Raw genomic sequence first — 24,222 nt, forward strand, 5'->3', positions numbered from 1 at the left:
AAACACTATGCTAAAAAAACTTTTAAATATCCTTATCAATAAAGGGCAAAATTACTGAGCGCTGATTGCCTAAGACAGAGAGCATTTTTTCTTAATCGAGGGCATTTTTGGTAATCAAGAGAGGGCTTGATTACCTATCAATGATTGGTTAATCCGTTGCATAGCAACCGATTTGCCGTAGCGCTAAACAGGCTTCCCAGATAAAAATAGACTGCGCACCTGATTTTCCCTCGTATAAATTTTGCCCTTTATTGATAAACAAGTGATCGCATGAGTCCTCGTACTATAAAGGATTAATTGCACTTGTGTTTTGGAAAATTTCCAAAACACTCGTGCAATTAATCCTTAATAGTACTCGGCCTCATGTGATTACCTGTACATAACATATCCTATACGTCCAATTAATTATGGACGTATGAAAACTATTTAGACCAGTGGCCTGCTTAGCCTCGACGACTAACGGATTGCTCTATGTGGCAATGCCCCTATAATTTTTCTCTTTATGAGGGAAATGATGTACCATTAGATTCCTAAATACAAGTAACACAGGTGCTGCAGCGGGTACTGTGCCACATTGTGAGATAAGTTGCACATATTAAAGAAGAACTCGATTCTACTTTCCGCAATGTTATTGGGGTTTTACTTCAAGTAACGAACGAAAAACGAGACGAACAAAACCAAATGAGCACTACCAAGCCAATATACACTGACTCCAAAACAACAGTTACGCTATTACATCCATTAGGTTGGTATTCCTGTAGGAAGTTACACGAGCTTCAGCTCTCATCGTCATCGTACTAGGGGTCCAGAAGTCGAGGTTTTTAGTGGGCATGTTATGTTCGTCCTCCAATCAACTCGGAAAAATGTTGCAAGCAATTTGATCGCAATGACGTCATTATTAAGGATGGCTTTTTTCGGCAAAGAGCGTATGCAGGAATAACATACACAGATGCATGAACGTGTACTGTAGTTGATCAGTGTCCTCTGACCTACCAAAAGTTGCAAAGTTGCTAGTGTTCAAGTCCGCTCATAATGCTTGTATTTCCGCTAGTAAAAATCAGCCACCAACCCTAACAGTTCTATCCCTGAACCTGATCAATCATCAAAGGGAGACCTCGTGACGTCTATGCAAACGAACATAAAATTAATCGATTTATTTGGTTTTATAAACGGTGTTGATAATGTAAATTGGCTAAAGTACAGAGATTCTAAAAGGTGACGTTTCGAGCGGTAGCCCTTCGTCAGAGCGAATCAAGGAATTGTGGGTTACGTGTAGTTTTTATAATAGAGTAGGATCTACGCAATTGGTGGTAACATAGCAACGTGAAAAATAGGAATACATTCGTTAAATGAAAAGCGTTCGTTAATACCGTGAGGATTCTCCAGATTCTTGCGGCTTTCCGTCGTACCTAGATGTAGGGAAAGGCCGTCGCTCTGGAGAAGGGCTAACGCTCGAAACATATTCAACTTTTCTATACGGGGCCAATCTACATTATCAACTCCGTTGATAAAACCAAGTTTGTACAGTACTTCCTAACCGACGCAGCACCACAGTTTCTTTAGTAACTACCCCCTTTATAAACCAATTTATGCCGACACATCGGACATGTATGTACTGGACTGACCTGATTACAGAGACAGTACCGAGGCTCATTGGGATCGTAAACCCAATCGGGAACAGCAGCGGCTGCCACTGCAGCTTCCTGTTCGGCCACCTGGGCGGAAGCTACAGCTGTAACTTAAGTTGCGCTTTTATTTCTACAGAAACAAAGAGAGAGGAAAACACAGAGTAAAGCAAAATACCATCGCGGTCATGAGAGCAGCTAAAGCAGTGGCAAAGGGATGAAAAAAGAAAGAGAAAAAAAACCAGGCTTAAACCGCACACTAGTAACTGACCGTCCAATTGTTCTACACATTGCTTTATCGTTCAGTATAAAATGTCTAAATGCAAACTGAGGCCTAAGCTTAGGCCTGGGCCGAGGCCTATTTTGTACCTAGTCTGCATTTTAGATCTCGTCTGCAGTCTGCATTTTATACTGACCGATTCCTTTATTAATAATCATCGCGCCATCTTGGAGCTGGCCGATTGTCAGTTTGATTCTAATTTTGCGTGCGGAGACGTCAAAGTACGACGGGGATTAGATACACGACTTTCATACATTCTTATCCAAGGGACTTGAATAACATTTGAGGCTGGTGGCTGGTGTGAATTGAAAAACCGGCTGCTGTCATTTCGAAAATAAATTTTAATCTTAGGGTTGAAAGAATTTGTGAAGCGAAGTACATGCAGCCGATGCTGTCCGTGTCCGTGTCCGTGTCCGTGTCCGTGTTTTTAGGTGGTTTTGACGTGACTTCTTCACCGCCATGCTGGTGGACAAAAACTAAAGATCTCTCATTGGCTCCTTTTCAGGGGCACCCAAGCTCTAGAATTTTCGGTACATTTATTCTAAAATTTCTTGCTTGCCTGCCGGTACTAGGATTTTCGAACATCTAAAACATGGTATAATTGCCCATTTTTAACGGATTTTTAGCCAAAAAAGGTCAACCAGAATTTTCGGGAGCTTTTTTTCTGGCTGAAATTTTCGAAAAGGTAAGTTTTGATCCCTATAATTTTCTGCGATCACTAGACTTTCAGCTAGGGAATCCGAACTGATAAAAAAAAATTAGGGGATAAAAATATGCTTATCTTTACCGTTTGAATACCAAAATACGTTTAAAAATGCTATGTTTCAGTGGTTTTGAACTATATTCTCGTTGGGTTTCCCTGCGTTTTGTTCGTCCACCAGCAAATGTGCATGTAGATTACATCATTGTTATCTGTGTCTCTACAGATTGTTTGTAAACCATCTATTGAAACCACTGACAAACATAATCCTGACTCTCTTGCACTGGAGTCCCGTAGAAGCCTGGGTTTTTCCACGACCCAGTAGTCTGAGAAAGAAGTATTACTGAACCAATGCAGAAATCTGAAGAGATACTGAACCAATGCAGAAATCTGAAGAGATTTAAATGCCAGAATATTTCTCAGTACAGGAAAGCTAGGCTCATAGGCTGATACTATACTTACTTTTTTGTTCGTTTTGTTGAAGTCGGTGCCACATAAGACAGGCTCGCACATCACTTGGTGTAACTGGAATACTAACTGAGTTTACACTAGATGACGTTGAGTCAAACGGCATCCCTAAGGAACTACTGCCAGGCAAACCATTTAAGCTGTTTGATGGTGCTGGTAAACTGCTTACAGTTCTTCCTGTTGTTACAAAATCAAGACAAAACTACTTTAGTTTCCAAAAGACATTTAGTTACAATACAGAGTTTGATAAAAATTATGAATTTTTCTGGTTTTACACAGGCATACTCAGGGAAAATCGTCATGCTCCTACAAGAAGACAAAGCCATAACTTACTGATTTCAAGTTTAGAAGCTTCACCAGCTGAGCTACAGCGATTTCAGTATCCTCGGAGCATGAAATTGAGAACTTGATGAACTCGAAACATACAGCTAAGAAAGGCTATTCATCTCTACCGCGTCTTGCCGTTTACCACGGTATTGCTTGCCGCGCGGCAAAGCTAGGTAAAACCTCCGTGAAATTTAGGAACACCTCGTCTTGGCTGAGGTGAGAACACAGAATCAATCTGCGAAACTTGGCCCATGGTAAAATCTCGGCAAACGGGTAGATACTTTCGGGGGGAACTGTGTAGAGAATTCTCGGAGCTAACGATTTTAAGGTATAAGGTTCACGTGACAAAGTGTCTTACAATAATAATTATTATTATACGGTGAGAAGATGAGTTTTAGGTCCAATAAATGAATGAAATAAGGATTAATATTAATATTAATGACCAATATATATATTTTTCTCTGGTTCCTTTAGACCTTTCTGGTCAATAAAAATACGACCTTGTGCCATTTAGAGCACTTCACAAAAATTACATAACATTGAGTATGTGCTGTTCTTCTACATTATTCAGGAGATGAATTAATAGCAATGCAGTACCACAGAATCATGAGGTTGGAATTTCACGTTCTCTGGACAACGGCAGAGATAAGAACTCAAATATATACAAGATGTGCAGCACCATTTTTCACTGACTGAACCTACTGTTTTGTGGTGTTGCTATTGTTGTAACTAAATCTCTAATATCTTACCAAGTGCAGCAGGATATGGCACTTTTAAAGTTTCAGTGCCTCTTCTACCATGCTGCATACATGGGAAGAGTTGCTATGGCAGCTTGTGCTGCTGCTACAGCAACAGCTGCCGAACCAGCACCAACTTCACCTGGAGACAACAAGAACCATAGGAATCAAAGAAAGTATATGTTTACAAACACTGTTTTTATTATTCAAATATGCCAACCAAAGGAACAAAAGACCCTTTAAATTGTTTCGACAGCCAATGACGCTCTAGTTGGCGCATTAATGACAATAGGTGACGTCAACGATGTCTTCGCTATACATGTGGACGGGGTCTTAGTTTTGAGAAAGATAGCCGACAACTTTCATATCTTTGGACATAGATTGTTTCTCAGTTGGCTAAGCGTGAAGAATTTGTGCCAAAAACTTTGAAATAATCAGTTTATCCTTAAGAAATTCAACAACACACTCCGTACTGCGCGTAGGCATTTATAGATTATGCTAGTAAAAATGGCATATTATGCTAGTAGCATTGCTTTTTTTTGGCCAAATTATGCTAACATTATGCTCTTTTTTCCAAATTATGCCATCGTCTTTTTAAATTATGCTCTTTGAAAAAATGCAAATAAGTCCAAAATATATATTTTTTAACTAGTAGCCGTTCGTCTACAGGAAAGAAACGCAACAAATCCACAATTAATTTCAAATAAACATGTGGTTCAGGTTAACATGCACACTAGTACTAGATAAATGTGACTTCCGGTTTCGGTGCACCTCAGACCCGGGCTCAGTGCTTCACAGTGAACTACAAATGCTACTAGTTTAACTAAAACTTTAATTATCGATTAAGGTCACCAAGTGCTTGGGACTAGAGACAAAAAATTATCAAATAATAGCATCAAAAATGATCTGATAATTAACAAAATGCGCAAATTATGCCAGCATTGCTACTTGGCAGAAATTATGCCAGTTTGCTCGAATTATGCCGAAAATTATGCTAGCATAATCTATAAATGCCTGCGCGCGCAAGAACATGCGAAGGACTGGAAACGGCTTCAGCAAACATGTTTGTGGAAATCGAAGGTGTTGGAGCAAACATACCTTGGGATTACTTTTGACAGATAACGGTTTTCATTCTGAGCGATTACTAGTCGGCATTTTATTTCAGCTTGAAGCATACCGTACAACGGCACGGAACAACCTACTAGGAATAGAGTTTTAAGAAATAGGGGTCACTCTTTCATTATGCTGCAATAATATAAAATAATATAAGGAATGAACAATTTAAAAGTGTTTTTACCAATAGAACTTTCATTAATTTTAGATAGTTAGATAATTTTAGACAATTTTAAAGTGAACATGTTTGTTGTTCAGTAATGTTTTTATTGTGTACAATAATTAACAATTATTCGCCGAAGGCGAAGTGATTATCGGTGAATATTCACCGAGACGAAGTCGAGGTGAATATTCACCGATAATCACTTCGCCTGGGGCGAATAATTGTTTTAGTATAAATACACAGGTGATTATTTCAACAAAAAAAAGAGAAAAAAAAACCATTTCAACGCGAAATCATCTTCACTTACAGTGGCAAAACGACTACTGGTAGCCATTTTGTCCGTCGAGGTGATTATCGCCTGATAATCCAAGATAGCGAGCCAATGAGAGCGCGCGATTTTGTATAATCATCTGTGTATTTATACTAAAGACTAATATTATTATTATCATCATCATCATCATCATCATCATCATCATCATCATTATCATTATTATTATTATTATTATTATTATTATAATTATAAAATACGAAGCAGGTTGTTTCCATGGTAATGGTCCATACAGTAAAATCCCGACCGAACACCAGCCAGTCAGAGTTCTCTATTTAGCCTGATAATTGCTTTCCATTTCATAATATCCAAGTATTTGTTCCTTAGTTTATACCAATTCTCTGGTTTGCAGATTTAAAAGAAGCATTATCGAAAGCGTTATACCACAGAATCTCGGTTTTGTAAAGTATTTAGCTTCTCCTTTGTCCTAATTCGTTCAAAAACCCATTTCTATTAGGCAGAGCTCCGTGATCTCAGCCTACAACACTTCACAAAGGTCACCCACTTGCCCTCCCTTTATCACTTTAAGCTCGCTGGCTGCATAAAAGCCAAATTTCTGGGAATCAGAGAACCAAAACAAAACAATCAACAGACTTTTAAAACACATCTCAATGATTGGCTAATGGTCACCTGATTCCACGAAAAGCTAAAGATAGAAATCACGAGACTTGGAATAACATAGTCAAAGGCACTCAGTTCGCGAAGGCGTGGAGATTAGCAATATGGATATCCCAAAGTTGCTTTTCAATCTTCGCGAAGAAGCCTCGTGTCCGGTATGCCAAGACATCCTTAGAGATCCAAGATACCTTCCATGTTTGCACAGTTTCTGTCTGAACTGTTTGATCAACTGGCATCGAGCGAGCGGCGGTGAAGTTAATTTGAGGTGTCCGAAATTCCAAGGCTGTAGTAGAGTTCCTGCAAGCGGTGATTTAAAAGATCTTCCCACAAGCTTTTTTCTCAGCGGCTTCATCGATGCCCTAGCTATTAAAGAATCTGACAAGACCCAAGTAACATGCGGAAACTGCGACAAGAAAAGCTCTAAAACCTCGTACTGCTTCGAGTGTTGCAAGTTTTATTGTGATGAGTGTTTGATTGGGCACAACATCATTCGAAGCTACAAAGATCACCGCGTTCTGGCCGTGAAAGATTTTCAAGAAAAAGACTATGAAATATTAGTGAAGCGACCCGTGTTTTGCTCAAGGAAGGGGCACGAGAAAGAAGAGCTCAAGTTTTTCTGCAAGATTTGTCCCGAAAACTCAGTTTGTCAAACTTGTGTCATCTTAGATCACGCAGGACATAAAGCGATGAGCGAGGGCAGGAAAGCAAAACGATATTTCTTGTTAATGACATCAAAGACGGGACCTACAAAATCAGCTATTGCCCTACATTTGAAGGTAAATTCAATTTGTCAGTTAAGGTAAACGGGCAACATATCCGCGGTAGCCCTTTCTGTCTTGTAATTAAACCTTTCAATGTCAAACCTGTTTTATCTTTTGGAAAACAAGGCTCGAATGATGGAATGTTTGAGTTTCCTTGGGGGGTAGCAGTAAATTCCAGGGATGAAATCACAGTCACTTCCGATCACAAGGTGCAGATATTTGACTGCAATTTTCTGAGGGTAGCAACAAGGGACAGTTTCAAGACCCTAGAGGAATAGCTTTTGGTAAAGATAGAAAGATTTATGTTGCAGACAGCGGGAACCATCGAATCCAAATTTTTAACGAGGAGGGGCGGTACTTGAGTATGTTTGGTGGGGAAGGAAGCCTTGATAGCCAGCTCAAGAATCCTTGGGGTTTATCATTGGATTCCAATGGCAATATTATTGTGGTTGATAGGGGAAACAAATTCATTAAGATCTTTTTCCCTGATGGAAAGTTTCTAACAAAGATAGGTGGACCGAGTTCTCTTAGTTCTCCTGTTCATTGTGTTCAGTCTGGTGATTATCTCATTGTCTCTTACCATGGTAATAACAGTGTGAAAATCTTTACCCGGGAGGGGGACTATAAGTATCAGTTTGGCACAAGAGGGAAGGGGAATGGAGAGTTTGATCATCCTCGTTGTTTATCAGTGACTAAATCAGGTCATGTACTTGTCTGTGATCGTGATAATCATAGAGTGCAAGTCTTTGAACTGAATGGTAAGTTTGTTGGTAAGTTTGGAAAAGAGGGCAGCAACTTAGGAGAGTTTGAGTATCCATCATCAGTAGTGCTCCTCAGTAATGGCCAAATTGTTGTGTCTGACTGGCTGAATCATCGCATTCAGATATTTGATTAATCTTGAGCAGACACTTGCTAAAAGCCAAGTAACAATAAAGGAAGTTTGATTTTCGGCTTTCATGAGTCCTTTTCACTGACTGATTTGCTTGTAATTTGTTGAACTGTTTCTGTATTTTTGAGGCGTTTCACTTATAATGAATACTCTACCGCTTTGTACCTGAGATTGATTTTTGTGAAAGGGAACAGAAGGTATAACTGTTTGTTTTTTTTTTTTTGGAATGAAATTCATCTTTTAGGAAACCTACTTGTAAGAAAGCATGAATTTTTAGCAGGAATGAATAGCCCACTTTCGATATATTAAAATTCAGCCCTAAACAAAACGGACCATCTCGTGGCCTGGGGAATAAACTCATACAAATCCTTATAATTATTCCCCAGAGCCTCGAGATGGTGCCTTTTGTTTAGTATTAGTCTTTCATATTGCCCAGTGAGTTCCGGTGTAGTTATCATTAACTGAGCCATGACTGATTAAAGTGTTTGACTTTAAGGGAGTAGTTTTCTTTGAAGCTTTGATTTGATTAATATTCATTTATATTCAACATTTTCGTAATAACCGCTTGCGTGACAGCAAATAATTGTAAATATAACGTTTGAGCTCTCAGTGTTTAAAAAAAAGCTGTTTCCTATATTTTAGTGTATATAAGCAAGTATGTACCCTTGTTACTTAATAATAGGTTTGATATCAAAAGAAATGTACTGTGGAATTATTCTGCAGAAGCAATATGGTAGCTTTAGTAAGTATATTATCTTTATCATGATATTCAAGTGCTGTGAACCTTGTGATTGAAAGGTAGAAGAAGTGAAAATAAAGGTCTCATGTGAATATGTTTGTGTACTTTAGTGGTCTGTGTTTATTTCCCTGGGGCTTGGGGTGTAGGGTGGCTGTAGGTAGGGATAGTTTCTGGGGGGAGGTGACAGTAAATCTTCTTCTGCGAAATGTGGGTATTTTGGCTTTCTACAGAGCCTCTTTATAATAATCATTCGTACGGCGCGCCTTTGTTGACACTCTAGTTCATCCGAAATGGATGCTGGCAGCCCGTTGCGAAAACTTAAGCAGCAAATGTTGACAGTCTCGACTCGAAACTCGATCCGCAATCCTCGATGTTTCGAGAATCGGTGATCGAGATTAGAGAGTCGAGAACTGAGAATAGAGTTTTCGATGGTAAAGGCGAAAAGAAAATCGAGGTGAAACATAACTTCTTGAAAACAAAACAATGGTGTAGACAAAAGGGCTTGACAAGCGGTCCCCTTTATTTGCACAACTGACAGACATATCGAAATATTTCTTCACGCTTGCGTCTATTATTTTTTTAGCACATCGCTCATGTTTTCTTGACTTCAGCGTTTATAACTGCTGAATTACCGGAATACTATTGATAAACCCTAACCCGGAAGCTGCAAAATTCTAGAAAACACATTTATAATGAGTCACGCATGCACACAATAAACTTTATTTGCACTCGAATTTAAAAGCAAATGCAGGCTAATATATCCGAGCTATAAATAAATACTTAAATCCCAAAATAAAAGGAAATTCTGCAATAATTACTAGATAGCTTAATAAAGATGAAAAATCAACGGCCAAGAAAGGTGCAGCAGTCAGTATCAAAATTCACTTTAAAAATTGCAGACTTAAATTTACTTAATTCCTGGATTATTCTCATATGGTTTGCAAGAGAATTCCATATCTTACTATCGCAATACGACAAGGTATGAAGACCTCAACTAGTGGTGTTTGCTCCAGGCGCTATAAACTAGTTATCTCCCCGCAAATTATTGCTAGAATTCTGCGATGTGAATAACTTAAAAATAATTCGGGAACCAGCCCATGTAAAAAGCCTTATATGCAAGAATTCAAATATTATAAATTCTCCTATTAAAGAAAGTGGGATGATTTATGCGCTCCAACAAGTCATCATATGTACTAATATGACATCACTATAAAATAAAGCGCAATTAAGTTTTTCCAATTTGTTTGAATTACGCCTACCACAGTAATGCCATTCAATAGAACAATAGTCTAAGTGAGGTAAAAGATAAGCATTATACAATCCGATCTTAGCATCTGTGTCAATTAATTTCTTATGCCTTTGCAAGACCCGCATCTGGTTGCCAACCAGTTACGTGCAATATCAGCTTTTTGCTTATCAAAAGTTAAATCCTTATCAAGAGTTACACCTAAAAGTTTTATATCCTCAGCAAGACTAATATCGTCCCTGCTTATCCTAAAACAGAATGTGTTCATGCTCTATTCTTGAGTTTCACTCACGTCATCAACAGCCATATTTTTCAACGAAAACAAAAGAAGACGTTAGCATAATAATAGCTTTCAATTCCCGGAGGATTGGATCGGGACACCAACATGGCCGCCATTTCATTATTTGGGGACACCAACATGGCGGCCGTGCCTTCATGTGAAATCCAAGAATTCTCACTGGGGCCATCTCGTACAAACGCCCCAAATCCCTTCGGGATTCAAGGATAAAATTCCCACGCGCTCATAGTCTCCTGGGTGTTCGGTTTCACACAGCTTTTATATAAAGAGGCCTGTTTTGGCCTGGTTAATTCTCTTTTCGTTAAACGTTCGCCAGTCGATAGCTTGGCGTTTTTCTTTTTCCCGGTCATCGCTGTGCCATCTTCGAAGATTTTCTTCGTTTTCCATGACGGACCAAGTTCCTGTTGTTCCCGCGGATGGGGCTGTTGCAGCGGCCGTTGACCGTCCAGCCGTCGCTGCCGTTGAGAACAACGCACAGAACGCTAACGGCAACGTGGTTCCTGCGCCCCAACCTGCAGCTCCGGAGCCCGAGGTTAGTGTTTCTCTTGTCGTTGTATTGGTTTAGCTTGGTTCTCGCTTCTGCGTTATTTGTATTAGTTTTCGCGTTTGTGCTACCAATTTAGTTTTCGCATCTGTGTACAGATTTACAATTCTCGCGTCTGTGTTACTACTTTCGCGTTTGTGCTACCACTTTAGTAGGCACCGTTTGTATCAATTCAGTTTTCATGTCTGTATACAACTTTAGTTTTCCGTCTTTGTGACAAACTGTTTGGGTTTCGCGTCTGTGTTACCGGTTTAGTTTTCGCGTCTGTGTGACAGGTCTGTGTGACATATTTAATTTTTCGCGTTTGTGTGACAAATTTACCTTTCCGTCTGTTTGACAAGTCTGTGTGACAAATTTAGTTTTCGCGTCTGTGTGACCCAAGTTTAGTTTTCGCGTCTCTGTTACAAGTTTAATCTTTTGAGTTTCTGTTACGAGTTTAGTTTTTTTGCGTCTTGTGTGACAAGTTTGGTCTTCGCGTCTGTGTGACCAAGATTTTTGACCTGCGTGTGGAGCTTTCACTTTTTTCTCATTTTTTCCTTATCCCTTCGCAAGGTTATGAGGACCTTCGCCAAACAGTAGAGTCTTTGCAATCGGCCCTTAATGTTTCTAAAGTTATTCAGTCCTTGGAATCAGTCAGACTCCTCGACTCTCGTCCTGCCGCGCTTCTCGATCCTTTCGCCCTACTTGCGGCCTTGGAACAACTGTCAGACCACGCTAGGGACGCGAACCACCCTCAACGCAAAGTTTGATGCTATTTTTAAAAAGTGCCCCCCCCCCCCCTCCCCCTCCCCCCTTGCAAACTGCAACTCACTTGCTGAAGTGGTGCTGCAACTCCTTGGGGATAAGGAGGAAAGAGATGTGGCTTCCCAGATCCGAAAGATTTTAAGGTCACTCTTTTCCTAAAAGTTCAGCTCCAGGACAGGCCATTGATTTTTGGGGAGACAATTCCGGCGCGCCACGTCAGGGCCCCTATCTCGGAAGTTCATTTGGTCGCGGTGGACGTCTCACGCCACAGTACTACCGGCCCGGAACCTTTACTAGGCGCTGTTTTAATTGCAGAAAAGTTGGTCATTTTGCTAGGTATTGCCCATTAGTCTCCGAAGTTGTTAAAAAGTGGCGTTTCTTTGCTATATGTTGGAGTTTCGGTGCCTTTGATCGTTTGCCTTGTTAGTTATCTCGGTGTTCTTCTGTACTGAAGTCCACGCCACATTATTTGCTTTGTCTATTACTTTTTGTTTGTTTCGCTTGTCTTTTTTCTTTCTAAGCTAACCGCTGGTATCCCTTCGAAGGGGTCTTCTTTCGCCCTTAATTGCTCTGTCCCTGGACGGGGTATTTCGGGGCTGCTTCGCTGTTGGCTTTTCCCCTCTTCTATATCGTGTTTCATTGGCGCTTTTTTCGTTGTCCTTTTTGTTTTAGACGCCCCCGTGCAAGAAACCTCGTTATGATTTTCGTCCGGACAAAGTCTCTTCAAATTTTGTTCAGTGGTGCAACTGGAAAGGGGAAAAGCCTCGCGTTGCAGGCCCGAACCCCTCGCCCTACATGGTTTCCCAAGGTTGTAAAGTTTGCAATAAAGCTTTTTGAGTTATGGGGAGAGTTACGGTCATCCGTGTATTTTGTTGGGACCTTACCACCCTGCCTAGCTTTCGGGAGTAGCAGCCCTGAGTTCATTCCGGTAGTTGCACCAGATCGAAATTCTCATCATGTAAACTAATACAGAGCGAACATTAACCGGAGTAACTGCAGAAAATCCTGCCACTTTTAAAGTAACCCAAAGATGCGTGCATGGCTACGCAGTCGCTTTGTATTGTATCAAGTGTCTTCTAAGAGAATACGCGGATACGCTGAGGAAAGCAACGCTCATCCCTGAGAAACAGTAAGTATCTTTCCAAGTGGACACGCGGATACACACTGTTGATCCCATGGAGGATAAACTATTATCCGATGAGCTTATCCTAGAGAGACAAAATAGATTTCCCTCCACCCAAATCCTCGAAAGAAACTCCTTGCTCGCCCCAATCCCTTACCTTATGGAGGTGCCCCTTTCAGAGTGCGCAACCGTTCTAAGGAAACGGTTTGCCCAAAAAAAATGCATACACAAGTGTTATCAAGGGCAAACAGGAACTTTTTTATTCTTATTTTTCTTTTGTTTCCTTTTATTTTTAACGGGATTCGACCCATCCTTCGCTATTCTAGGCAATGTTACAGGGCGTTCCTGCAATTTTGAAACTTCTTGTTTCTTGCTTCCTTTTCGAAGCTTTTTCTTCAAAGTGACATCAGCGATATCTGACTCAAATTTGTTGCTTCTTGGTGGTGACCCGGTATCTTTGATTTTCCCTGTTGATTTTGTAGACGTAATATTCTCCAAATCTTCTCTCTTTAGCTTCCTCTTTCTACCTTCGTAGGAGTCTCTACATAATGTGGCTTCGTCATCCGCTTTGATGTCCTTTCTGACAAACAGTGCAACGAAAAATCCGTTGGTATAATCTTCAGTTGGTGAGGCACGAATGCTGTTCTCCGCTGTGAGAATTAAAAATAAGATTCATGTGTCGAACACGCACCAGAATCGTACTTTCTGTCAATTACACTGCAAGTCTAGAGAGATAAAAAAATGTAATTTATTACATGTAGTTCAGTGCTTCGGGGTTCGCGTGTGTTCAGTGCTTTTTCGTGGTTTGTGCGGACCATCCTGGTCACAGTCAGAAAAAAAGTTGATGATATGTGCCCAGAGAATTGTGCTTCTAAGGGCCTGTTTATATGAGGCCCGGTTGGGCGGGCTAGCCCGCTTTGCCGAGATCTCGGGTAATGTCTATTTTCTTTAGTCAAACTTCGGTTCGTTTATATTAGAAGGTGGGCTGGCACGATTGCCGAGATCCCGGTCTGAGATGCCGAGATCTCGGCAAGCCGGGCTAAAAAATTCTCAGGTAAACGGTTCAGCCCGGTTTGCCGGGATGAAAAGAAAAATGACTGTGAAGTTTGACGACTTAAATACTCTCCGTTCTTGAGATACAAAAGGAATTGTGACCCCGAAAATGGTCCGTAAAGTTTCGGGACTTTCGAGAAACGGGCCCCAGCCCGCCTAACCGGGCTGTCTCGCCTCATATAAACAGGCCCTGAAATTCATCCTGGTAAACCGGTGCATCACGTTACAAACGACCCAAACTTGTTTCACAGTCCCAGCGCGCTCAATTAGGAACTAGGGACCTTAAGATCTCCGACGGCGACTTCAACAAAAACGTCACCTCAAAATATCACTTTGCTTTATCATAACTCTTTCGCGGTTATTCTATCTCGTTCACTTCTTACAATTTGGGCGAAGCATCGTCAAAATAAATTGATACGAGCAGTTACAAAGTGAAAATAGAGAATGAAAGATTCTCTGTTGCATGCTCGCTTTGTCGTCAAAACCTCAAATTTAGTAATTTCACGTCGTCCTGAATGCACTGAGCACCGCAAAAATCCGTCCTAAAATCCGTGCTGCACGTGCAGCACGATTATTTATGCTCTTTTAACCAATGCTATCATTGCTTTGAGTCGATGTTGTTGCCGTCGCCGTCGTAAAATCTTAAGCTCCCTACTTTACGATCTATGACGACGACGTTGACGAAACGTCACCGCAAAATGTAACTTTGCCCTTCTATCGTAAGTCTTTTGCGATTATTCCATCTTGTTCACGTCGTATATCGTGGGCAACGTATCCTAAAAATAAACTGGTATGAGCGGTTTCAGAGTAAAAATAGAGCAGGAAGGTTCATATTTCTATGCTGATGTTGTCGTTGCAGCATCAAATTTGGTGATTTCACGTCATTGTTAAGCAGAGTATCGCAAAAAATATGTGCTAAAATGCGTGGCGCACGTGCAACACGATCATTTTTCCCTTTTTAACCGATGATATTGGCCGTGTTTTCACGACAGCTGTTGTCTCGCTTGACAATCCTGAAAGTGGTTTGTTTGCAGACTTCGTGAAGCGACTTAAAATGATATGCGTTTCCAAGGGTATAAGATTAAATGAGAGAGCACGTGCCAATACAATAATAGAAATAGTAAAAATGGCACGCCTGTTGTATTTCCGAATTGAATAAGCGCAAGCGACTCCTGACTGGCCGAAAGTAATTGCTAACTCGCTTACGCTACCTGGTTTGATGGCTTAAATTTAATGAGAATTCTATTGAAATTTGCTGACTCGCTTAACTTTAAATGAGTGGGGAAAGAATTTTTTTTTGAAGGAATTTTCGATTGTCACTTTCTAAGCGACCTGAAAAACCGTTCGTGAAAACACGGTCATTATTGTTTTGTGGCGTTGTCGTTTCTTAAATTAGCTTATGATTTAATTTCATCAGTCAAACCGAGAAATATGACTGGCTCTCGTTCAAACCTACCTCCTTGAAACACAGCTTTTCCACGGTGAGTCCAAGAAGGAAGACAATGCTCCAGAGTAAAGCTATCACTGTTCGCTTTCAAAGCCGCTTGAACCACATCCTCATTTTCCTTAAATTTGTACAGTGAATGAGAAAATCAAAAAAAAAGTAGAGTTATAAGAAAATCCCCACTACTTTAAAATCGAAGATGCAGCTCTTTTTCAATAGTGACTTGAGGACACTCGAACAAGATTCTGGCAACCAATGTTCCGAATATATCGCCAGGATACAAATTCTGGAAATGGAGCTAAATTTGCTATTATAATTAAGGAGACGTTAGATGTTAACCCCGGTGAATGAAACGAAGAGATGGATTTCTTCGATGGTGCGTCGGGGATACTCGGAAAAACTCCGAGTGCTCCTCGGTTGGGGTCGACCTTCCGTCGTACAGTGCTTCTGACAGGGTGCGCGGGTGCGGGACCGCACAGTTCTATCAAACCCGCACAACAACGCACAATTTCTAAAAATCCGCAAAATCCTGCACAATACTGAGTGAAATGCTTAGAGTTTTTACAACTACACGTTTTACTTTTTATATTTCAACAACCTCGTGTAAATTGTCGCTGTTATATTTATTTTTCCAACTGCATACCGGGCTTTAGCGTTTAATTTATAACGCAAATTGTGAAGTATATTTTTAGCGCCGGTGAAATAAAAGAGACATTTTATTAAGCATACGTGGATTGTGGTGTATTTTTTATGATAGTGTATGTTCTGTAGAAGTAACTCTAGCCAATAAGGAACTCTTCTTTTTTGCGAGGTTAGTAACGTGTGCGAAACAGCGCTGGGATCCTTGTTATGGACCCCCAACGGACTGAAGCGGACATACGTTTCCAATTTCCTTTTAACCTGATTGGCTATTCAGCACCAGTCTTGTGCGCCAATTGATGGCGTGATTCCTCAGTATTGCAATGCGCATCCTGACTGCGCATTTGGTGTGTTAATATTTATAAACTGGTCAAATTTGCAAAATTGTAAATATGGCGTAAGTGCATCATACACGATGAAACAGTTCTCAAAACACGTGAGAGAAGTTGTGAATGACCCATAACTCTTTGCGAATAAGCGCTCGCATTCCGAAAACATGGCGAGTTCTATTGTTTCGGTCTACAATAATCGAGATAGACAGGTACGATGGTGTTTTACTTTTAAACGACCACGGTGACCTACACTTTTATTGCATAGTTTTGGTGTACAAATTATCCCCTTTAAATAAAAAATGAAGGAAAAATTTTTATCGGAAGGAAAAAAAAACATAGCTAAAAACGTACACAGAGCCCATTACCCAGGAATGTAAATTATGATCTTGAAAACAACGACTCGAGAAACGTTTTGAGTCGACGTCGTTTTAAGTTGAGTGATTATCCCATAAACTATATAAGAAAGTGTTTCATATGCTGTAGACTTTCTATCTATCAGGTGCTTTTTTCAGTGTTACTTTAAAACCCCTCTCGTTTAGCTACCGCAAAATGTACCCTAAGCCGATGAAATAGCGCGCGTGTTTTGTATCAGTACAGGCATCAATGGGCTAAGATTGGCTTATTATATCTCTTAGGCAAGCACGGTGACTTATTATTTTTATCGTAGTTCTCAAAACAGGGATTAGTAGGGAATATTCAAGGAATTTGAACCTGGCAAAGTTTCTATGGAAACTAAAGAGTCAAGTGTGTTGTAGCTAAGAATACACTTCTTGTTGTCTTGGCAACGAATCTCACTAAGTGATATTTCACTTGGCTCCAAATTAAGGCCACAAGAATGAGAGTATTCCTGGTTTCCTTGCTTCAGTCAACTTTTATTTCGTTTATTTTCGTACTTAACAATTTAACTCATACCTCTTGATGAACAGAGCATGTTGAATACACGACTCTCTTTACCAAAGGAAAGGACAACGCATGGTTCAAGACTGATAACTGAAACGTGGCCAGAGATTCAAGTCTCTTCTACGGAGGAAGCGAAAGAGAAAATCAAATACAAAGAAACTATAACAAGAGGCAGTTGGCTAGTGCGCGGCTTTCGGAGCGAGAGGTCCCCGGTTCGATCCTCGGTGACTTAAACGTCTGTTTCGAGTTTCCTCTGATCCGTGTAGCTATAGCTTTAAATACCCGTAAAACGGAGCACTGACTGAGGGAGGGAGGGGGGGGGGGGGGTGTTAAGGGCGCACCGTTGCGTTTGGCTTCCATTGATACCAGCCTCGTAGCTCAAGGAACTACCGACGTTCAATAAAGTTACTTTACCTTTACCTTTAAGATACATTTTCAAGAAAACAGTGGAGAAAATATTGCAATGGAGAAGAATGAAAAATTCAGGACTTCAACGGGGTTTGAGCCTGTAACCTCGCGATGCGGGTGCAACGCTCTAACCAACTGAGCTACGAAGCCACTGATATTGAGAGCTTGTCATTTGGGGGTTTAAATGTTCCTGTGTCGGAATAAAGCAACGAACGAAATGATATATGAAATCAATCATGAAATGCGGATATGAAATCAAGTGAAGCTATCATCCTCGCAGTTACGAACGCAATTTTAGCAATTGCATAGCTTTACTTGAATGCATATCCGCAGTTCATTATATGATTCATTTCATATATTATTTCGATTGTTGACAATAGCAGTAATCAAAGATTCATGATCATAACGCAAAGCAAGAACACTAAATTGAGTGCAAAGTGCTGGAAAACGAATCCCAAAAATGTAAGAAAATGAAAGAGAAAGTAGCAATTGCCATCTTATTTTTAATCCAATCACCCAATGTAGCTTTGGAAAACACAACTAACATTCGCTACATTACATTTGACACTTTATGGAAAACCTCTTTTTTTAGCCAGCGCATTTGGCAGAACATCAAGTCTTACTCACAAATAAGGCTGAGTATGTACCTTTTTCTCAGCTGTTTCTTGCTCCTCATCTACAAGTCCATCCATTCTGGTCGCGATACCAGACCCACGGCAAGATGGATCAACCACAATGTACTCAACTTTGCTGTATTTCTCGTCAATGGGATCAACCTGACACATTCCAAATTAAAGGATTTGACGAGAACATGGGCATACAGTGAATCAACTAACCGAGATCGAGGTCCATACTGTAAAATTACGGACTGCTTCGCGCTTGGGTCATAAATCGACGGGAAAATACAAGGATTCGTAATTTTACAGTACCGACCACGAAAATGAGGTTAGTAAGATGTTTATTTTATCTCTGTGGTTATGTGTGGTAATCTGAGCCGTGAGTGAAAGGAAACTAGTTTTAATAGCCAATCACAGGGCACGTACTATCTGAGAGATATAATAAAAATGGATTATTGTACAACGTGATTAAGATGGAATAATTTTGAAATCCTCACAATTAGAATAAAGTTATAAACCTTGAAGTGGTCTTCTGTAGATATTACTTTTACTCAAAATGGCTAATATAAACTTTATTCCTGGTATTGTCGTTGCCATTGACAAGTGTTTTAGATTTTAACTCCCTTCTACAGAGAGTTCACTTAACAGAGAGACACTAACGTAATACCAACCTCCAGAAAACTACAGTTTGTCGTTGTAACACAGTCTACTCCAGCTGTTTTCATCAGCTTTTCCATTACTGATAGCCTTTTCTTGTCAGTGTCAAATCCAAATATTTTTCTGCAGGAAGGAAATGATGGTTGACAGAGCATTCAAACTACGAGCATCTGAAAAGAAGATTCATCTTAACTCCAATATACAATCCCATGTAAAACATAAAAAGAAGAGAAGCTGTCAAGTTTCGGACAAGTTGATGGAAAGAGGAAAGGATACTTATTTTGTAACGTTTCGCTGATGACACGGAATTGCATTCATTATGTATGATTCATGTTAACTGCAGAAGTATTTTAGGCGTTTTTGTTGATGTTGAATCCCTTGGGGTTACTAGGCTATGAAAGAGCCATTTGAAGGCATCTTTTTCAACTTTGCTTTATTGTTTTTTCACTGCTATATTTTCCTTATGGTGATAATGTAAACGCTCGCTGTATCATGTATCATTCAATAAACGAGATGCCCTCCCCTGATGCTGTGTTTGTGTTTATTAAGATTAGTTACAAAATATTTTATAACCGTTTCAAGGTGATTAGAGTATAAAATATAATTTTGAATCATAGTCAATGAAAAAAAGGAAATATTAAACTGTTAAATTTTGAAGACACTATTAAAGGCTGAGAAAGAGAGAGAGAATGAATAAGTCATAGGGTTCCCAAAAATAAAAAATATTAATAAATAATACTTATTAAATTGATTGACAGATCATACCCTTTATAGCTCATTATGCTTGCTACATGGCTACTTTTGTTCCCTGGGGCTGCGCAGGCATCTATCACATGAGAACCAGGGGGAGGTAGCAAGACATGAGCTGGAATACAGCTGGCCTATACAGAAAATATTCAAAGAATGGTGAGATTCCAATACTCATTACCATCACTGGATGTGATCTTGTTGAAAGCAGGCGACAAGGGTATTTTGATCTTAAATTGTAGCTGGCAGAGAGAGTTACATGTATCATGTCATTAAAAATTAAAGGATGTACTGTAATGGGCTTCCTGCATAGAAAAAATTATTGACAGAGGAATTGAACAATAATACATTTTAGTATAAATACACAGGTGATTATACAAAATCGCGCACTCTCATTGGCTCGCTATCTCGGATTATCAGGCGATAATCACCTCGACGGACAAAATGGCTGCCAGTAGTCGTTTTGTCACTGTAAGTGAAGATGATTTCGCGTTGAAATGTTTTTTTTTTTCTCTTTTTTGAAATAATCACCTTTGTATTTATACTAAAACAATTATTCGCCTCAGGCTCAGTGATTATCGGTGAATATTCACCTCGACTTCGGCGAATAATTGTTAAATATGTGTGTGGCAGACATACTGTACCTGTATGCTGTAGTGACCTTAATTTAATGGGAAGTTCTAAAGCATCCGTTTAGGATATACCACGGCAAATAGTGGCTAAATTCCCCTTCTGTATAGATCCCTGGGCATTGGAGAGACAGACGAGGAGATGGACATGAATGCCTGATGCATAACCAATGAAACTGCAACCTACCGGTAATTGAATTGTTAAATGATGTACAATGCTGGTGGCGGACTTTTTTCTAATTAAATTTGCCTCCGAAAAACACTAATTGTCTTATTGAAGATTTACAATGTATTACACAACGCATGTTTGTTTATGAACATTGTTTTGCCTTTCAAAAACATTTTATGACTATAATAATGAGTGGGTTCATTCCATCGGTCCAAATTTTGGACGGATGCATGGTCTTGTAACACGGCATTGCTCGTTTGTGGTAGAATAAATTCGGTTGAGTTTTGGTTTTCTATTTTTGAGCTTTAAGCTGGTGTTCATTTATGTTCTTAAGGGCCATCAGTACAAACGAGATCTGAAAAGTGGTCATTACACAAGAACTGTTTAGTGTGTGTGGCTTTGCTCTAAAAGTAAAAGGAAAGAAAGTTCTAAAGAAAGGCACACGGAAAAACCCAGCAGCACGAGGGAATTAATATTTCCCTTGAATGTTGATACTAAAATTAACGTATCCGAATCTACAGCACAATGCAGCTGGGAGATCTGCCATGAAAACTAGGGTAGCTGAAAACGTTTTTCATAAGAAATCATTGGATTTTTGCATCGTCTTGTGAGAGTACCGGCACTTCAGTCTGCAAAACAATATTATTTTGGGATTTTGTAAATAACCTACTGTAGACTTTCGTTTAAAGTGCCTATCACCTCAAATCACATTTCAACTTTATTAATTATCCGAAATCATCCTAAATTCATTGTGTTGTTTTGGGAACCTTTTGATTGAAATTTCGCTATTTTATTGGCTTTCAAAGATGGGAAAAGTGGTCATTCTTTAACCAATAACCGATCAATGAAGCAGAATGCGTTCAATACCAGGTTGACATCACAAATTAATTTGCATCGCTATTTTCAAAGAACTATCTGAATGCAAAGCAGTTTTCGGCCCACAAAGAGTTTTACATTTAATCATCATCACCTACACTGTACATGTTGTTAACCTTTTCATCCCTGAAGCAACATTCGTTGACGAATAAAATCGTCTGGTGTTAGACAGAGTAAAATCTGTAAGTGCCACTCTTCAGTCAGGGAAAGGGTTAAAGGGTTTTTGAGTGGAGCTAGACCTTGCTAAGAAAAAGGTGGAGAGGGTTGTCAATGGAATTGAGAACTTACCTGCATGACAAAAGATGCTACATTGGTTTGATTAGCTTGCTCATAACCATTTTCTTTGAAATGTTGGATTACCTGTTCCATGGAGTTCTTTATTGTGTTAACTCTGACATAACGTGGGATCAAATCTACGTGAAACATCACAAGAAATTTAGTATATATGTCATCATAAATCGCTGCTTATAACATGTGAATGTAATACATGTGAAAGCAAAGCTTACTCTGTTCATGAACACTCCACAAAAATTAATATTTCTCTCTGAGTAAAAGAAATACCCATTATGGAGTTAAAGAGAAGAACACAAGGAAACAAGTTTTGAATGTTCACCTGCTATCATGTATTTTATAATAATTATCGTTGGGATCTGTCTTGAGTATCAAATTAAGTCATTTTTACCAAGTTTGAGGTTTAATTTATCCCTATGACACTAAGCTATCTATATGTATAAGGATTAAAACCAGCATTTGTAATGAAAAGAATTTGTGGGGATGTTTCAGCTGTTCACTCTCACTGCCATGGAATGAAAACTGACGAAAGTTGGTTCACTTGCAAGGGGATATAGTTTTTGAGTGGAAATAAAAGTTGTTAACCCAGCCACTCCTAAACCACCCTGGACATCCCCCACTGACGAGTAAAATCGTCTGGTGTTAGACAGAGTAAAATCTATTGAGTCCCACTCCTTGGGGTCAATGGGTTAAAATCATGTAATCTAGACAATTTGTAAACTAGATGAAATCTAATGTCACTTTGTGAACAGTGGCTGCACAAGACTAATTCAATCAAAATAACTTCCTTGCTGTGTAAAACAAAAATTATCATATTTTTGTGCATACCTTTGTCTAAGATCTGCTTGGGTAAGAGGTCCTCATTCTTATAAACCTTGGCTTTGATCTTCAAACGAGCCAAACATGACTGCAGTGCAGACTTGTGTTTGGTGACGCTGTGCTTCAAGTCTCTACCACACTGAATCCCTTGACCAAACAGGAAGTCATACACTAACACAAGGGCATGATTATGCCTGAGCTTCACAGCAAAAAGAAAAAACAGTACTTCAGTTACATCAATATGAGTAATTTTTTTCATAAAATCTTGATATGAAACAAATCGTCTGTACTGTACATATGTAAAAACAATGTGCAAATTAACCACCATGCATTAGTGCTATGACATAAATAATAATAAGAATTATTATTAAAATGTTATTAAATGTTCGACCGCAGATACTGCATTTCTAGCTTTCTGATTGGTTCACACAATCTCCATTATAAACTCATAATTTCACATATACCATATGACCTAATATCGAAACTGATTGTGTTAAGTAAACTGATTGACTTAAATTTCCAAGTGTCCAAGCATTCAGAATTTGATGAAAATTTAATAAAACAATATAATTATTCCATTGGCACTTGTTGGATATGAGACTGGTTAATGGTTACTGGGCACTATGCGCCTTGTTTGCTATAATTTAACCATCTGATATCCAACATGCAATCATGGAATAATTTATTTGTTAATTATTTCTTAGGCAGTAAAAGTTTCCTAGTTATCTTATCAAAGGCAGGCTAGTTAGCAATGGTATTATGAAACCTTTTCTAACACAATTATTGCACAAGTAAAATTAAAGTTACGTTTATGGCTTTCTTTCACCTAACCATTGTATGCTGTAAATACCACTACAAACCACTACCACTTACATTGAGCTTTTTGCTACTTTTGGAAGTCAAAATAGTTACCTTTTTCTCTAGCTTTAAAAGCTTTGTTTGCTCAAAGATTTCCTCCAGAATTGCTTTGTCTAAGAGAAAGAAATGAGTAAGCAAAGAACATTTTTTTGTTATTATGGCAAAATGATTTTATAATATTAATATCATACTCTAAAATATTAATATCATTAACTCTAGCACTCCAGTAAAGATGCAGGGGAATGACTACAGAATACCTTGCCACCATTTTTTTAGTATTATTTTCGGCAGTATTATTTGATGGAATCAGAATACGACAGATGTCATCCTCATTCAATCACAAACAAATAAGTACCAGCCAAAGGGCATTCTGCAGTTGAACAAAGATTTATCTGTTTTGAGGGTATCAATTCTCCTAGGTAAATGCCAGGCCTTGGACGTTTGAAAGGTGCATAGCTCTATTAACCAAATCATCAAATATCCACATGTTTTCCTAAACCCGTAGTAAGGTTGACAGAATTCACACTATCAATCTTTCAGCGGCACTGTTTGAAACATGACATTCCAAGCCTTAAGTTCTGTCTACACCTTTATGAAAGAATCAAAAGTGTCCAAAGTTTGCCCCCCTTTTCATGAAGCGAATATCCATTTTAGCCTACCCTCCCTCCCCATAACACAAAAACACATAATCTTTAACATGGATGGAGCAAAGTCTGTGGCTAGAAAATTGAATTACCCTGTGTGGATGGCACAGTCTACCCAGGGACAGCTTTAAGCTTAGTCCTTGGCTTGCACCTCATGTCATGGCGGCCATGCTGGTGTACTGAACAAATGACAGAGAAAAAAAAAAAAGAAGAAGGAAAGCACTACTGTTTGGACAACCAAGCTTGGTCACGAAGTCATGCCCATTGGTCACGCAATCTTCTCCTGAAGGAACGTATGCTTCGCCCATTGGTACCTAACACACTTGGAAATAGTCAATCCACGTGCAATGTTCGACAAAGAACAACTGTCAGGGTCAAACAACGATTAGTTGTGTAGGCGGTTCCACGGACGGCTTATGCAAGACACCAGTATGGT

General features: G+C 39.4%; 1 protein-coding gene and 1 long non-coding RNA gene across 2 annotated transcripts in view; both read right to left on the reverse strand.

Annotated features, from left to right (window-relative positions):
• Window positions 1–1,762, reverse strand: part of LOC138057165 (uncharacterized) — a 2,877-nt gene extending 1,115 nt beyond the window's left edge. The window contains exon 1 of the long non-coding RNA XR_011133606.1: window positions 1,626–1,762. This is a non-coding gene — a long non-coding RNA (uncharacterized lncRNA). The remainder of the gene's footprint in view (window positions 1–1,625) is intronic.
• An 11,175-nt stretch (window positions 1,763–12,937) lies between these two features.
• Window positions 12,938–24,094, reverse strand: LOC138055929 (28S rRNA (cytosine-C(5))-methyltransferase-like). The gene is made up of 10 exons (XM_068901793.1): window positions 24,013–24,094; window positions 23,197–23,255; window positions 22,294–22,483; window positions 21,463–21,587; window positions 19,519–19,634; window positions 18,768–18,876; window positions 18,127–18,255; window positions 17,084–17,191; window positions 15,213–15,321; window positions 12,938–13,353 (listed from the first exon to the last, which is right to left on the reverse strand). Exons 1-10 carry the CDS (start codon window positions 24,092–24,094, stop codon window positions 12,941–12,943), a joined length of 1,440 nt encoding a protein of 479 aa, XP_068757894.1. The 3' UTR covers window positions 12,938–12,940.
• Window positions 24,095–24,222: the final 128 nt, after the last annotated feature.

This window comes from Montipora capricornis, chromosome 7 (genome assembly GCF_036669925.1).
Source record: "Montipora capricornis isolate CH-2021 chromosome 7, ASM3666992v2, whole genome shotgun sequence".
NCBI classification, from domain to species: domain Eukaryota; kingdom Metazoa; phylum Cnidaria; class Anthozoa; order Scleractinia; family Acroporidae; genus Montipora; species Montipora capricornis.

Excerpts from the sequence above, each read along its gene's own strand:
- LOC138055929 (XM_068901793.1), bottom strand. The coding sequence starts at position 24,094 with ATGGGCGAAGCATACGTTCCTTCAGGAGAAGATTGCGTGACCAATGGG. Across the intron at positions 18,877-19,518 it reads AGCATAATGAGCTATAAAGG|AAAAATATTTGGATTTGACA; the intron begins GTATGATCTGTC and ends TCCTTCCTGCAG. Across the intron at positions 15,322-17,083 it reads CATGCTCTGTTCATCAAGAG|GAAAATGAGGATGTGGTTCA; the intron begins GTATGAGTTAAA and ends TACAAATTTAAG.